Source organism: Peromyscus maniculatus, chromosome 1, assembly GCF_049852395.1.
Source record: "Peromyscus maniculatus bairdii isolate BWxNUB_F1_BW_parent chromosome 1, HU_Pman_BW_mat_3.1, whole genome shotgun sequence".
In the NCBI taxonomy this organism is placed as follows: domain Eukaryota; kingdom Metazoa; phylum Chordata; class Mammalia; order Rodentia; family Cricetidae; genus Peromyscus; species Peromyscus maniculatus.
In genome coordinates this window covers 214,602,012-214,616,920 of record NC_134852.1, presented here as the reverse complement: position 1 = coordinate 214,616,920, position 14,909 = coordinate 214,602,012, and the positions used below count along the sequence as shown (strand labels likewise).

The window sequence follows — 14,909 nt, the reverse complement described above, 5'->3', positions numbered from 1 at the left end:
TCAACACTCAGGTAAAAGCCAGGCATGACAGTATACCCCTGCAATCCCAGCACTGGCAGGGCAGAGACCAGTGAATCATGGAAGTTTGCTAACCAAGCAAAATGGAAAGCTTCATGTTCAGTAAGAGATTCTACTTCAAAAAAAAAAAAAAATACGGTGGTGAACAAGAGGAAGACACGATATTGCCCTCTGGCTTCCATATGTGTGTGTGTGTAAGCACACACACATGCATTTGCACACATATGTACTACATACACCCAGGAAAGAAAGAAGGAAGGAAGGAAAAGAAAAGAAAAAAGAGCAAGAGTTAATGCTAAATTCAGGAAGCCTGAGACACAGATAAGCTAAGGATGCTTACACAGAGGTCTGGGTCTAGACTGGAGGTGGAGTGCTGCATGGTATGGGTAGGGCAGGCCCTTCTCTCTGCCTATGAGATGGGAGTTTAAAAAAAAAAGCTCCAGTTCTCCCTTAGTTTCTCTTTACATTGGTTAATGCCCATTAGCTATTGGCTCCCAGGGACAACACCACCTTGCCTTATTTAGCCCTCTGGAATTATGCCTGGCATGTACCATGTACCAGGAATTTGTGGACTGAAAGAATGAGTGAATGATTGAGCAAATGGTACTGCCTTTGGATACAGTGAAAGGCTAAACAAGATAGATGCAGTACTCCCCATGGCATATACAGAGTAACTGCTCAATAAATGTAAGCTACAAGTGCCTCTTGCAACACTGCATGACAGAGGAGAAGCCAAGCTCAGGGCAGCCAACATCTTAAAAAAAAAAAAAAAAAAAACTGCTAGAGATGTAAAAGGATGCCCCAGTGGGACCCCAGGAAATAAGCAGGTTTTATGTAGGCAGCTTGTCATCTTCAAATGCTGTGGAGAGGGCATGCAGTCAGAATGGGATGTCCCTATAGGCTCAACCAGGAAGACTGTCACCAAGCAGACTGTGGATCATAAGAGATAGATGGCTGCCCTCTGCAAAGGAGAGAAGCCAGAGCCCTCGTGCTGCTATTGGCCACCAGGCTTCTCCTGATGTCACTGGGGTGGCAGTAGTAATGACAACAGGAGGAACAATTGCCCTACTGCTAACTAGGCACTTTTAAAGGCTAGGCTCTGTTTTCTGCCAACATCACATCAGTAAAACATTTCACTTTCTTGCTGTGTCTTTAAAATGATACACAAGGGGCTGGAGAGATGGTTCAGTATTAAGAACACATACCACCCTTGCACAGGACCTAACTTCAGTTCCTAGCACAGACATCAGGTTGTAGTCGGACTTTCTTTGGGCCACCAGCTCCCAAATAATGACATGGAGACTTATTAATTATGAAAGCTTGGCCTTTGCTTAGGCTTGTTCCCAACTAGCTCTTAAAACTTAAATTAACTCGTTTATTAAGCTTTGTTCTGCCACATGGTTTTTTACCTCTCCTCAGTACCATGAGTCCTATTTCCTCCACGTCTAGCTGGCGACTCCCAGTCTCTCAGATTCTTCCCCCAAGTTTCTCTTTCTTTCTCTCTCTCTCTCTCTCTCTCTCTCTCTCTCTCTCTCTCTCTCTCTCTCTCTCTCTCTCTCTCTCTCTCTCTGAAAGTCCCACCTATCATCTCCTGCCTAGCTACTGGCCATTCAGCTCTTTATTAAACCAATCAGTAGGTGCCTTGGCAGAGACACATCTTCACAGTGTACAAAAACATTATTCCACAACATCAGATGGCTCACCAGTGCTTGTCACTTCAGCTCCAAGAGATCTGACACCCTCTTCTGAACTGAAGGTGCCTACACTTATGTGTACAGTCTCACACACATACACATATACATGATTGAAAAATAAAATAAATCTTTAAAACAAACAAACAGTGACATACCGGGAAGAAAGAGGTCCCCCATGGCAGCTTCTACTTCAAAGCCTACAGCTAGGTCCACAGAAGCACTATGAAGCATGCTAAAGGAATGAGTCCTATATACTCTTTCAAGTACCTCTGGGAGCCCCTGGCACTGCCTAAAAGACTCCCTTAGGAGGCTGGACCATACCTATTCTACACTGAGTCAGGGGACTTACATTTGTCTTGCTGATGATAGTCTGGCTGAAAGCATGGTCACAAGATGCTTACAAAAAATTCAGTTCTTGAGCTGGAGAGATGGCTCAGAGGCTAAGAGTACTGGCTGCTCTTCTGAGTTCAATTCCCAGCAACCACATGGTGCTCACAACCATTTATTATGAGATCTGGTGCCTCTTCTGGCCTGCAGGCAGACATGCAAGCAGAACACTATATACATAATAAATAAATCTTTTTTAAAAAAATCCAGTTCTTGCATGTCAGGAGGCTGCCCACAAAACAGGTGTCTTTCCTTAGGAGGTAGAGGCATGATGGGATGGCCTTACACCCACACTCATACAGTTACTTCCCTTCTTGGAACTCTAGATTCCTACTCTAAAAAGTTGTTCTGAGGAACAAATAGGATGAGTGGTGGGACAGTCAGTTCGGTCAGGAAAATACTGAGATGCCAAGCATGTGAAGGAAGCTCAGCAGAACTGGCTAGACATGGGAACTGTGTTGTATCAGCTGACAGAATCAGTGATTTTTCCATGGTCCCCTATGGTGATTTGGCCTGAGATGGATCATCCTGGGGCCTCTCCAGCAAAGCTCTTCTGCCACTCATCAGTGATAGGGAGAGAGCTGCCTATCTCCCCTGGCTGATGTGGGAATTTCTGTAGACATCAAAAACTAGAGGTTCATCTGCCTTTCATCCTTGTAGACAGAGTCCACTTTGAGTAGTAGTGTCAGAAAAGGCCCAACACTCATTTTCCAGCTTCTTTCACAATTAGATCACGGACTATGTTATGTTCTTAGCCAGTGGGATGGAAGAAGATCTGGGGAGCTTCCTCATAACAAAAACAGAGGAGAAAAAAAAAGCATTCCTTCTCCAGCTAGACATTAAATGGGAGTAGATGTAATGCCCAGAACTGGTGGTAGTTTTGTGACAGGATGAGACATCTAAAGACCAAGTCAATGCCTTGAAGATACTGCTGGTTGGACAGTACTGCTGAGCTGGTCCTGGGATTACCCAGCTCCACACTGTATTATAAGAGATAGTTAGTATTTGTTACTATTTAAATCATTTTGTAGTCCAGCTCTGTTCTTTGAAGCCCAAATCATTCTGACAGGTTTTCTGCTGTTTTATTCAACTGTTATCTCAGGAGTTCACTGTGCCCAGTCTGGAGCTGTCTAGAACCCTATAAATAAGACATGTTCTCTGTCGTGGTCATGTTCTTCCTCTTTTTCTCAATTGGATCTCACATAGCCCATGCTAGCCTCAAACTTGATATACAGTCAAGGATGACCTTGAACTCCTGATCTCCCTGCCTTTACTTCCTTTGTGCTGGAATTACAGGCATGTACCAACAGGCCTGTGTAATGCCATGTTGGGCACTGAACCCAGGACTTTTTTTTTTGAGACAGGGTTTCTCTGTGTAGCTTTGGTGCCTGTCCTGGATCTCGAGCTGGAGACCAGGCTGGCCTTGAACTCTTAGAGATCTGCCCAGCTCTGCCTCCCAAGTGCTGGGTTTAAAGGCATGCACCACTGCCACCTGGCTTCCTAGGACTTCTTATATTGCTAGGCAAACACTGTACCAACTAAACTACTTCCCCAGCCTCAAGTTCTCTGTTCTTATGAGGGTCATGATCTAAATCAAGGGTTAGCAAACTTTCTGTAAAGGGCATCTGTTTAAAGATCACATGGTCTCTGTCAAAATGACTTACCTCTACTGCTGTAAAGTAAAACAATGACAGACAATATACAAAGAGGCACAGCTATGTGCCAAAATAAAACTTTATTTATTAAACAAGAGGTTTGAGCCAGATCCAGTCTGAGAGCCATAGTTGGCCCATCCCAGCCTATATTCTCAAAACTCCTAAAACTTCTTTGAGTTTCTACCCACCCCTCTACAGTAGCCCTGTAAGTTAAAGTGACATCTAGGTCCCTGACAGGTCTGAAACCCAGCTCCTCTGTCGTTCCTAATTGGTGTTCTACATATGAGTCTTGGCATTTTTCCAAGAATAAGAGTAACAAGGGAGCAGAGCCTGGAGCTTGGGCTCTCAGATTGGAAACGTGAGTATTCTCCATGAAGCAAAAAAGAGTAACTCCCACACCCCTCACTTTCAAAAGCCTCCTTGCAATCCAACCCATCCCTCAATGCCTGGTCCAGTAGAGAGAAGGGGTGTGCAGGCCTTGAGTCCAAGCCATCTCCTAGATCTAGCCATTCAAAACAGGCATGGTCTCAATTTGCAAAGAAATAGACACTTAGAGAAAGATGAATAATAAAATGAGGACAAAGCTAGGATTTGAACCTAGGGTTTTTGTAACACTACACACAGTCACCCAAGCCCAGTTGCCCTTTCCTATCTCCAGGAAGGGTCAAGAGCAAATGCACCACTCTACATCCAAGCTGAGAGCAAGGGGAATAGCTATCCCCTGCCTCCAATGGCTGCAGCTCCACCTACAGAGGAAAGGCTGGGTACTCAGCTCCCAGACGCTAGGGGATTAGCAGGTGGTTGTCAAGCCTCTGAAAAAGACAGAATGCTTTTGTCACCATTAGACCATGATAGATTCATATGCACTCCTCCATCTCTTGTCTATTTCAGGTTTAATGTAACAATAGAGTATTGTTCCCACCCCTCTGGGTTGCCACTTCTGCAGCGTGCTAATGAGTTAATGAGTGTCACATACACTTATCCCTCTAGAACTGAATACTCCTCTACACAGAAGATATACTGCCCAGCTTCTAGGCCATCACACATTCCCATGTGACACTAACACCAAACCTTCCTGTCTTACCATCTTACAGGACAGACTAGAGCCAGATAATAATGAAGCAGTGATGGGTGGGACCACACCTTGACCAGGACTGCTCAGTTAGACATACCCCTGGCCCTCTACTCTAAACTTGTACCTCATGTCAGGAACCCAAAGATGGGCTCAGGAGTCACTGGACTTCTTTGTTCTTCTTTCCAATGTGGCCGAACTGAATAATCTCTTTTCTCTGCTTTTCACCATGGCTTGTCTCTTTAATTGTCCTTATTAAGGGCAAACAGGCACTCTGCCTTTTAAGGCTGCTGGGGCCCAGGTTCTGACCAGGTTCTAAGAGCTCTAGCAACAGGGAACTCAGGGACGCCCAGGCCAGGTGATCAGCTGCCTGTTGACCATATCACCAACAGCACTTGAGAACAGTACTCTGACCCCAGCCTGTCCAAAAAATAGCAGTCCAAAAGTTTATGCACAAGCTCAAAATCTTTTCCCCTGAGAGTAAGAAGTAGATTTAGGATGGCATTTTAGTTTTGATTTTTTTTTTGTTTGTTTGTTTGTTTTAAGAATTCTCTAAAAGACTTCCCAAACAGCTACCAACCTAAATACAATGAGGTGGTAAGTAAGCCTTGAAGCCAAGACATCCAGTGAAGTGATGAGGTTAAGGAGAAGGAGACATGCCCTGAGCAGGCAGCTGCTTCCTGACTTCCTGGCAGGAGCAGCCCTGAACCCCAGGGCCGAACAGTATACATGAGTACCAGGTTCCAGGGTAGACAAGGTAACCTTTGCCTCAACCCCAGCAGCTCAGAGGACCCTGTGCCTTGATATGGACTGCGCAGATGATATACAGAACCCAACCCTGCTGTTGCTAAAATGGGGTAGAGACTTCACTGAACTTCTGGCTATGTTAGTGATGTTTCGGAAGCTCCAAGGAACCTTTCTGTGCCTCCAATGCCAGCTTTCAGAAATCTCAAGACAAACTGGAAAGTCAAAGAAGCAAAGTGGTACCTAATTGCAGCCCAGCTGCTTCACTCCAATATGCCCATAGCCAGGCCAGGAGTTTCCATCACTTTGGTCTTCTGCTCCCATCCAAAACCAAGCTAAGTTCTACTCATTCTTCAAAAGTCAACCCAAATATCAACCTTCTGCAAAGCTCCTATTGCTATGGCTGGGCACCTTCTCCCTTCTTCCATGCTTCCCCATTCTCCTTCAAAGAATAGCCTTACTCTCACTGCTAGGAACAGAAGGAGGGAAGTGGCTCACCACAGAAAGGCTCAATACAGATAGTAAACAAGAGAGCAATGGCCAACAAAAGGCTGTAAGTCCCACTAGAGTTGGGATGACAACTGACATCCCCACAGGAAGGAGATTTCAGTGTCACCTGAAGGACAGGTAGATGGATGTGCATCACAGGGACCTTGAGAGTCCTGGACTACGGGGAACCTGGAAAGGAGAAGGAAGACTGAGAAAATCATGGAGCCATTGTGTGGGAGGGAGACAAAGTCAAGGGAGATTTAAAAGCCTCAGGGTATCGGCAAACTCAGTAAAGAAGGCACCTTGGGGACATTGCTCAATGTATGGGTGGGAAAAGCATGAGCCAAGACCAAAGAAGACATGAGAAAGAAGGCACTGAGGGGAGATACCAATTATAGGGACAGCTGAGCTAGGGATGTTGTCCCTCACGATCCCCCTCCTCTGATAAGCACAAACTGTCTGAGGTCACTCTTCATCCATGAACCCTTGCTAAGCTCCAAGTTTTTAAATTCGGAAAACAACCTGAAACACAGGTGTGTGACCTCCCAAGCCCTGAAAAGGCTTAACAAGAATCTGGCTACACAGACAGAAAACAAAAAGAAGCATACCCAGACTGTCTGGGTCAATCCAGAGGGGTTGGTTCTTAAACAGCCTTCAGGGAGGACATGAAGATAAGTACTAGAAGGCCAAGGATACAGGAAGCCCTTCCTTTTCCACTCCACCTATCATGGCCCAAATAGCTGTGAAACTATGGCCAGGTTATCAGCCCTCTCTGGTCCTCAGACTTTCCTTCACTCTACCCAAATACAAAGACAATGAATACTTAATGATACAGATAAAAAATGTTTTCTTCTAGACCTCTATGGGCCTAGTCTAGTCCTAGGTCTTAAGAAAAAAAGGAAGGCTCAGAACATGCCTTTAATCCCAGCACTCAGGAGGAAGAGGCAGGCAGATCTCTGAGTTCAAGGCCAGCCTGGTCTACAGAGCAAGTTCTGTCTTGTCATGCAGTGGGGGGGGGGGGGGAGAAAGAAAGAAAAAAGAAATGGAAGGAACGTATCAACGAACTTGGAAATCCTCCATCATGACAATAAACATGATAGCCACAAACACAAAGATGAAGAAAGCTGTGGAAGAGCAGTAGACAGGGACACATACCCACAGCACAGCTCTGGGTAACACCCACAACATCAAAATAAGAAGCAAACACCTTTGATTATTCATATTTGCTGCCAACTTCATAGACTTAGAATATAAAAATATGGTCTCTTGGGTATGTCTAAGAAAGGTTTAACCTAAATGTGGGCAGCTGAGATCAAGAGACACAGAAAAAGGGCACCATCCCATGGGCTGGGGTCTGGAACTAAATAAAAGGAAGAAGCAGACTGAGCACAGCATTCATCTCTCTCTGCTTCTTGACTGTGGATGCAATGTGACCAGCTACCTCAAGTTGCTGCCTTTCCTACCATGACAGACTGTACCCTCAAACAGTGAGTCAAGATAAACCCTTTCTTCCTTAAGTTGTTTTGTTAGGGCTTTTGTCACAGCAACAAGAAGAGTAACTAACATATACTCTTAGTCAATCTTCTCACTCTACCCCAGAACCTGTTTTTGTAAGTAAAAAAAATTTGGAAAAATAATGGTTTCTGAAAATAAAATCTGCTCCCTTCCCATATTTTCACATGAAGTTAAAAATACAACTGGGGGCGGGGAGGGTGCTAAAGTCAGAGGAGGGGTGGGGGGAAAGTATGCTTTGTGAAAAAACAGCCTTGGCCCTCATCAGCAGACTCTCTGGGAATGTGATCCAAAGGAAGGCTGGGGGACAGAAACTCTAGTTTAAAAAAAAGGTCACGGGCACACCCAAAGTATGGATTAGTAACACAAACAATGTGGTCTCCTCCAATGACTGGACTTGCATGTCTAGGAGATGGAGAAGCCCAAGCCCAGTGCCTGAAGAGGACAAGAAGGAGTGGGAGCAACCAGCACACTGTCTGTGATGAAGACACTTCATGGCAAGGGAGAGGTCATGGACTGACCCAGGCAGGCAGAAATGCATCATGTCATCAGGGAAGTGACACAATGGGAGGCAGTAGGGTAGCTGTCCACTTCAGGCAGGACCTTGGATGGTCCTGGCCTGGCCCACACACCTCTCTACAGTACAAGACCCCAACCAGGCCAATATTGTGGAAGTAGGGTATAGAGTTTACAGATCATCTATCTACTCAACACATTTATTAAGCACCTACTGCTTTCTAACCCCTGAAACAAATAGGAAGTACAGCAAGCAAACAGACAAGTGCAGCATACACAGATTGATATTCAGATGCTCAGAGCCCCTTCACTTTTTCCTTTCCCTTCCCTGCTGTACTAGACCCTACTGCCAACTTTGCTGGCCGCCAATGTGTTCTGAGCCATCAGAGGCACTAGGTAAGCCATGTCCTTGCCCCAACAGGTATGGAAACTCCAAAAGCTGGGAACAGATCCACATGGCTGACTCTAACACCAGCCAGCACTGGAGGAGGCACCCACATCTGACAACTGTACAATAGATACTCAACTCCTAGCGCCAGGAAAGCACTGAGATCACAGGAAAAGGCCATTCCCAATCCAGGACAACCCAATCCAGAGAAAGGACCCAAAACAGAGGACCAGGGTAGGATGTAGATAGGAGTGGAACATCTTGCCAAAGTCCCAAACATCTAAAAGATCAGTCATTTGAACAAAGTCCTAAGGATGGTAATAAACCTCTACAGGAAGTAAAACAGAAATGGAGACTCCAAGCCAGAGGATACTAGCATTTTAAAGAGGAACTCTCTAATAGTGTTTCCTTATCCTTAAGTGAAAGATTTCTGCCAAATTACTAATGGATAGGTAGTAAGGCTTTTCTTTCCATCATTCTCCCTTCCTGTTCCTTCCCTCCATCCTATTACTTTTATTTTTAAATTTCTTAACTATACTGAAATTGCCATAGAAGTGTGCGTGTTTGTAGGGTATTCAACATTTTAATACAGTGACACAGTGTGTAATGATCAGATCAGGGAATTAGCATATGCAACATGACATCTATTACCATTTCTATGTGTTGGAAACATTCAAAACCCTCTGCACTGGCTTTCTTAAAACAACTGTTGTCAAACCAAATATGGTAGCACATGCCTGTAATCTCAGCATTTGGGAGGTGAAGGCATAAAGATTAGGAGTTCAAGTCCAGCCTTGACTACATAGTAAGTTCCACACCAGCCTGGGCTACATGAGACCCTATCTCTCTGGCTCAGACAGACAGACAGACAGACAGACAGAGGGAGAGGGGAGGGAGGGGGAGTGCCAACCAGCATTAAGCTATGCAATATCACAGCAGAAGCCATGCTTCCTGCCCAACTGTACCCTGTGCTTCTTAACCTCTCTCCATCCCCACCACCACACCCTTTGTAACCAATTTCTGCTACCTCTGATTAGCTACTCTTGCTTCCACACATGAGTGAAATAAACAAAATCATGGCATTATCTTTTACATTATCATCTACATTGCTGAAAATGGCATGGTTTCACTGTTTTTATGGTAGAGAAGTACTCCATGGTATGTGGGTAATATTCCATTCATCATTAGATGGACACCTAATTTATTTCAACATCTTGAATATTTGAACAGTATTATAACAAACTCCCCTTCCTCTTACTCTTTTATTTTAACTACATCAATGTACACGATGTATTGTGCTCATATTCTCCCATTACCCTTTTTTTATTCTCCTTCCACTCATGCTGATCCGATTCTCCTTCGAAACTAGGAGTTCCCTCCTACTTTCTTTCTTTTTGGTATAAGTCATGTATAGGTAGCCACAGTTACTGTGTGTTCAGGATTCCAATGGCCATGTCATTTTTTTGATAGTTTCTTTGATTAGTTGATTGATTGATTAGTTTATTTAGTGTGTGTAGGGGACAGACAGAGACAGAGGTGTGCGAGCTCACATGCCGTGGAGCACTTGGAGGTCAGAGGACAATCTGTGAAGCTGCTGCTTCTTTCAACCTTTAAGTAGGTTATAGGTATTAAACTCAGGTCACCAAGCTTTCACAGTAAGCACCTTTATCTAATGAGCCAGCAAAACATAATTTTTGTGTGTGAGACAGGGTACCAGGTGGCCAGGCTGTACTTGGGCTTCTGCCTCTGCCTCCTCAATGCTAAGAACACAGCATGGACCACCTTGCCCACTTTATGCTGTCCTGGAGATTGAACACAGAGCTGGAAAAGTTTCTCTTTCTAGCTATGCTTTCCTTTCTCATTGGCCCTTGGGGGATCAAAGTGCCTTATTTGTGGGAGGGATCAGCATCACATAGATTAGCACAATTGCCACAGTTACTGGCTTCAATTTCCCAGTAGGAATATGTCAGGTCCATTTAATCCTAGGGTCACAAAGATGTTCTTTGAAATATTTTTCTGACAGAATCATCAACAACCCATACTTTGGGGAACCAGGTTCATATCTTAGCTTTGCTATTACCTGTGTGACTTGAAAAATCATTGTTTTAGGAAGTAAGGCTCATGCTCCAGCCTGCAGTGGCCTTGATGATTTCCGAGTAACAAATAAGCCATTAGCAAAGCATCAGACTCCATATGGCATCTGATCTAGCTCCACCACAAGCCTCCCTGGTAATAGGACTATTTTGTTTTTTTTTTTAATTTTAACTTTTTTTTTGTGTGTGGGTATGTATGCATGAATTCAGGTGCCCACAAAAGCAAGAGGCATTGGAACACACACACACACACACAAACACTCACTCCAGGAGTTGGAGTTAGAGATAGTTGTTAGCTGTAGTCCTGGGAACTGTACTCGAATCCTCTGCAAAGAGCAGTATGCACTCTAACTGATGAGCCATCGTTCCACCCGATTTAGCTTCTTTTTTAAAACATGTTTTTAGACAAGGTCTAACTAAGCAACCCATGCTGGTCTCTAATTTATTATCCTCCTGGCTCTACTCCTCAAATGCTGGATTACAAGTGTGCAGTTATCATACCTAGCTTTAATGGACCATTTCTGCCTGAGGCTCCATGAGCACATAACAAGGATGAGGATTTCTGAGACTTGGCAAATAAAAAAAGTAGCAGCTGGTGGCTTGCCCCTACCTTGGATCCTGGAAAAGGAAGAAGAAAAGCAGAGGTGTAGGAAGGGGGAGATGTAGTGGGTAGCCATTCCAGCTTGGATCTGGAAGTTCCAACCCCCATTGAGACTCGGGCAACTGTCACGCCTACTAGGCGGGCCAGGGGAGGCGCCAGGAGACCCGAGAGCTGGATGGGCCAGCGCTCTCTCTGTGCGCTCTCTCTGTGCCGGGATGCTGAATGGTGGAGGTTGACTGAGCAGAGCTCCAGAGAACACCACTACACCTTCCCCAGACCCTGCGACCTACCTATTACTTAATTTGTGAGTTACACCATTAAATAAATATCCTTTTAACTACATGGAGTGGCCAAAATAATTTCACCAATAACATGCTGCTTGGATAAAAGCATAGACCCACTATTTCTGAGAGTTGATTGCTTCCAGAACTGGCGGAAAATGAACCACCACCATGTTAGGAAGCTGAAATGGGCAGAGCCAGCAGCCACAGAGCCGTTTCAGTCTTAGAATGCTGCAGTTTAAAGCAATAGGCTCAAGGTAATATAAAAAATAAGCCACGTAAAGATGGCTACCACACAGAGAATCTGGATTATATTGTCTTCAATATTTGTAACTGAAGAAAAACATTTGATTGTAAAAACTGTTCAGTTATGCCAAAATGTATATTTTAAAGGTACCTTGACTTCAAAATTTGGATATAAGGATATGTTGCTTTGGAAAAGAGGCTCTGCTATTGTCTCCACAAAAAGCCAGAGGCTATGGATTTGTTCCAGATTAAAATACATCAGGTTTGACCAGTCAACACCCCCTGAAAGGTCTTCGATGACACCAAGGCCCAGATGATCCAACATCCAGAATGGTTTGAAGGCAACTGGCTCAGACAATACAGCCTCACGGACTACTCCATAATCCTAAAATTTTCTTTGTGTCCCCATAAGATACAGCGCCCCCCCCCCAGCAGGAAGTAGTAAGAAAAGCTATGCCCAAATTCCCAAATATACCAAGCTGGCTTTGGAGATGTGTAAAAGTTAACACCTTCCTCTTTAAAAAAAAAAAAGAAAAAAGAAAAGAAAAGAAGAAAAAAGGGGAAGTGCTGTGGGATGGTCTGTATGTCAAATGTATACTCTGATTGGTCAATAAATAAAACACTGGCCAGTGGCCAGGCAGGAAGTATAGGCAGGACGAACAGAGAGGAAAAAGGAGAGAACAGAAAGGCAGAAGGAGACACTGCCAGCCGCCGCCATGACAAACAGCATGTAAAGATGCCAGTAAGCCACGAGCCATGTGGCAAGGTATAGATTTATAGAAATGGATTAATTTAAGATATAAGAACAGTTAGCAAGAAGCCTGCCACAGCCATACAGTTTGTAAGCAATATAAGACTCTGTGTTTACTTGGTTGGGTCTGAGCGTCTGTGGGACTGGCGGGTGACAAAGATTTGTCCTGACTATGGGGCAAGGCAGGAAAACTACCTACACCTCTTTGTGAAAAAGATGGCACCAAGGGGGATAGTGATAGCAAGCAGAGGCTTGTATACAGGCAGCAGTTACTGGCATCACCACAGTAAGCAGGTGTTCCATATACCTGAAGAGCAGGGGATAGGCCAAAAGCTCAAGACAGAAACTGCCAACTGTTGGGATAATCTTTTTGTACACTGTATGAAGATGTGTCTCTGTTTTACCTCACCTGCCTATGGCAACTTCTGAATAGTTTAATAAAGAGCGGAATGGCCAGTAGCTAGGCAGGAGAGGATAAGTGGGACTTCCAGGCACAGATAGGAAATCTAGGAAAAAAAATCTGAGGCAGGAGATTTGCCAGTCAGATGTGGAGGAAGTTGGATGTATGATATGAGAAGAAGTAACAAGCTATGTGGCAAAATGTAGATTAATATAAATGGGTTCATTTAAGTTTTTGTTTTTGTTTTTCCGAGACAGGGTTTCTCTGTGTAGCTTTGCGCCTTTCCTGGGACTCACTTGGTAGTCCAGGCTGGCCTCGAACTCACAGAGATCCGCCGGGCTCTGCCTCCCAAGTGCTGGGATTAAAGGCGTGCGCCACCACCGCCCGGCTCATTTAAGTTTTAAGAGCTAGTTAGGAACAAGCCTAAGTTAAGGCCAAGATTTCAGTCCACAGAAAGACATGTTACAACCAACCAGCTATTTAGTAAGCCAGGCTTGAGGACAGTGACCAGACACAAAAGATCTGCTTGGTGGTGGCAGAAAGGAGCAATTCCTGTCCAAGGAGTCATGAATGCAAGAAGTGCTCTGAGTCCCTCAGAGGAGAGTTAAGGTGTTATGTTATGAAAGAAATAACTTGACCCAAATGCAAGCAACATGAGAACACCAATCTGTCTGGACAGGGCAGAGCCTTGTGCTGGGGCCAAATCTAAAGAAGACCTGAGTGTGAGAGATAGCCTGGAAGTTCCACTCTGCAGGCAAGCAGCAGGCACCACATTCTAGAAAGAAAATGGCAGGGCAGCTCCTCAAAACAGATCTCCTTTAGGGAGTCCCTTTCTAGGGACACATGAAGGCATATTTGCTTTATTTGGTTAGAGAAACATATTTAACTGAAACCAAGGCAAACAGGAGTCCTTCATTTTTTGTCTTAGGTGTTTGTTGCTGTTGTTTTTTCTTTTTCTTCTTTTGGGGGGCCTGACACCCAGCTCCCAAATGAATCACACACAGAGGCTTATTCTTAATTATAAATGCCTGCCCTTAGCCTGACTTGTTTCTTGTCAGCTTTTCTTAACCTAAATTAGTTCATCTCCTTTGCCTCTGGGCTTTTATCTTTTTCTACTTCTGTATACCTTTCTTTGTTTCTTACTCCATTGCTGGTTGTGTAGCTGGGTGGCTGGCCCCAATGTCTTTCTCCTCCTCCATCTACTTCTTTCTTCCTCACAGATTTCTCCTTCTATATATTTTCTCTGCCTGCCAGCCCTGCCTATCCTTTCTCCTGCCTTGCTATTGGCTGTTCAGTTCTTTATTAGACCATCAAGTGTTTTAGACAGGCACAGTAACACAGCTTCACAGAGTTAAACAAATGCAACATAAACAAAAGTAAAACACCTTAAAATAATATTCCCCAACAGATGTTCTAAGTATCCCAGATAAATGAATAGTGGTTATTTGGTGACCTGGAATACTATGAAACCAGGAGATACAAAAGTGGGGCTCTGTCTGAAGGATCACTAGCCACTCAGGAGACAAACTGCATTCAAAATATTTTGCTCTATTTACAGAAGAGGGCCGACCTATCCACAGGCACCTTAGGCACAGTAACTGGATCCTCCATACTTTTAGGGACCCATTAAAAAAAGTTGAGAATTGAGAGCCCATTTCTCAAGAGGACAGAGAAATCTAACCCAGTGACCAGATTTTTAAGTTTTTTTCCTTTTTCCTTTATTTTTTATTTTATCTTATTTTTCTCTTTTTCATTTTTTCTCTTAAATTTTGTTTTGTAGCATGAATCCTAAAGGGTCTTATTAATAAAACAAACCTGGAGCTGGGTATTGGGGTAAATGCTATAAGATCAGAGAAGCAGAACAAACCACAGCTACCTCACCTCGCCAGTTCCTCAGCTGATCCTGTTTCCTCAGACTGGAAGCCTCTGTGTCCTCATCTGAATGGGTCTCAGCTGAACTGCTGCTCAAAAGCCTAAAAGCTTAACCAGCTAAAAGCTTCTAGTTTCTGATCCTCACACCTTATATACCTTTCTGCTTTCTGCCATCACTCCCTGGGATTAA

The 14,909-nt window shown here is 44.2% G+C and overlaps 1 protein-coding gene across 4 annotated transcripts in view; it reads right to left on the bottom strand.

Annotated features, from left to right (window-relative positions):
- Positions 1-14,909, bottom strand: part of Grk5 (G protein-coupled receptor kinase 5) — a 217,772-nt gene that overhangs the window by 138,429 nt on the left and 64,434 nt on the right. The window contains exon 1 of one of the 4 annotated variants that reach the window (XM_076563413.1): positions 11,179-11,440. The exons of 2 other annotated variants lie outside the window; for them this stretch is intronic. In XM_076563413.1, the coding sequence (XP_076419528.1) occupies positions 11,179-11,245 (67 nt within the window). In that variant the 5' untranslated portion in view covers positions 11,246-11,440. Of the gene's footprint in view, positions 1-11,178; positions 11,441-14,909 lie in introns of those variants that run through there. One more of the 4 variants, XM_076563412.1, reaches the window with a different exon arrangement.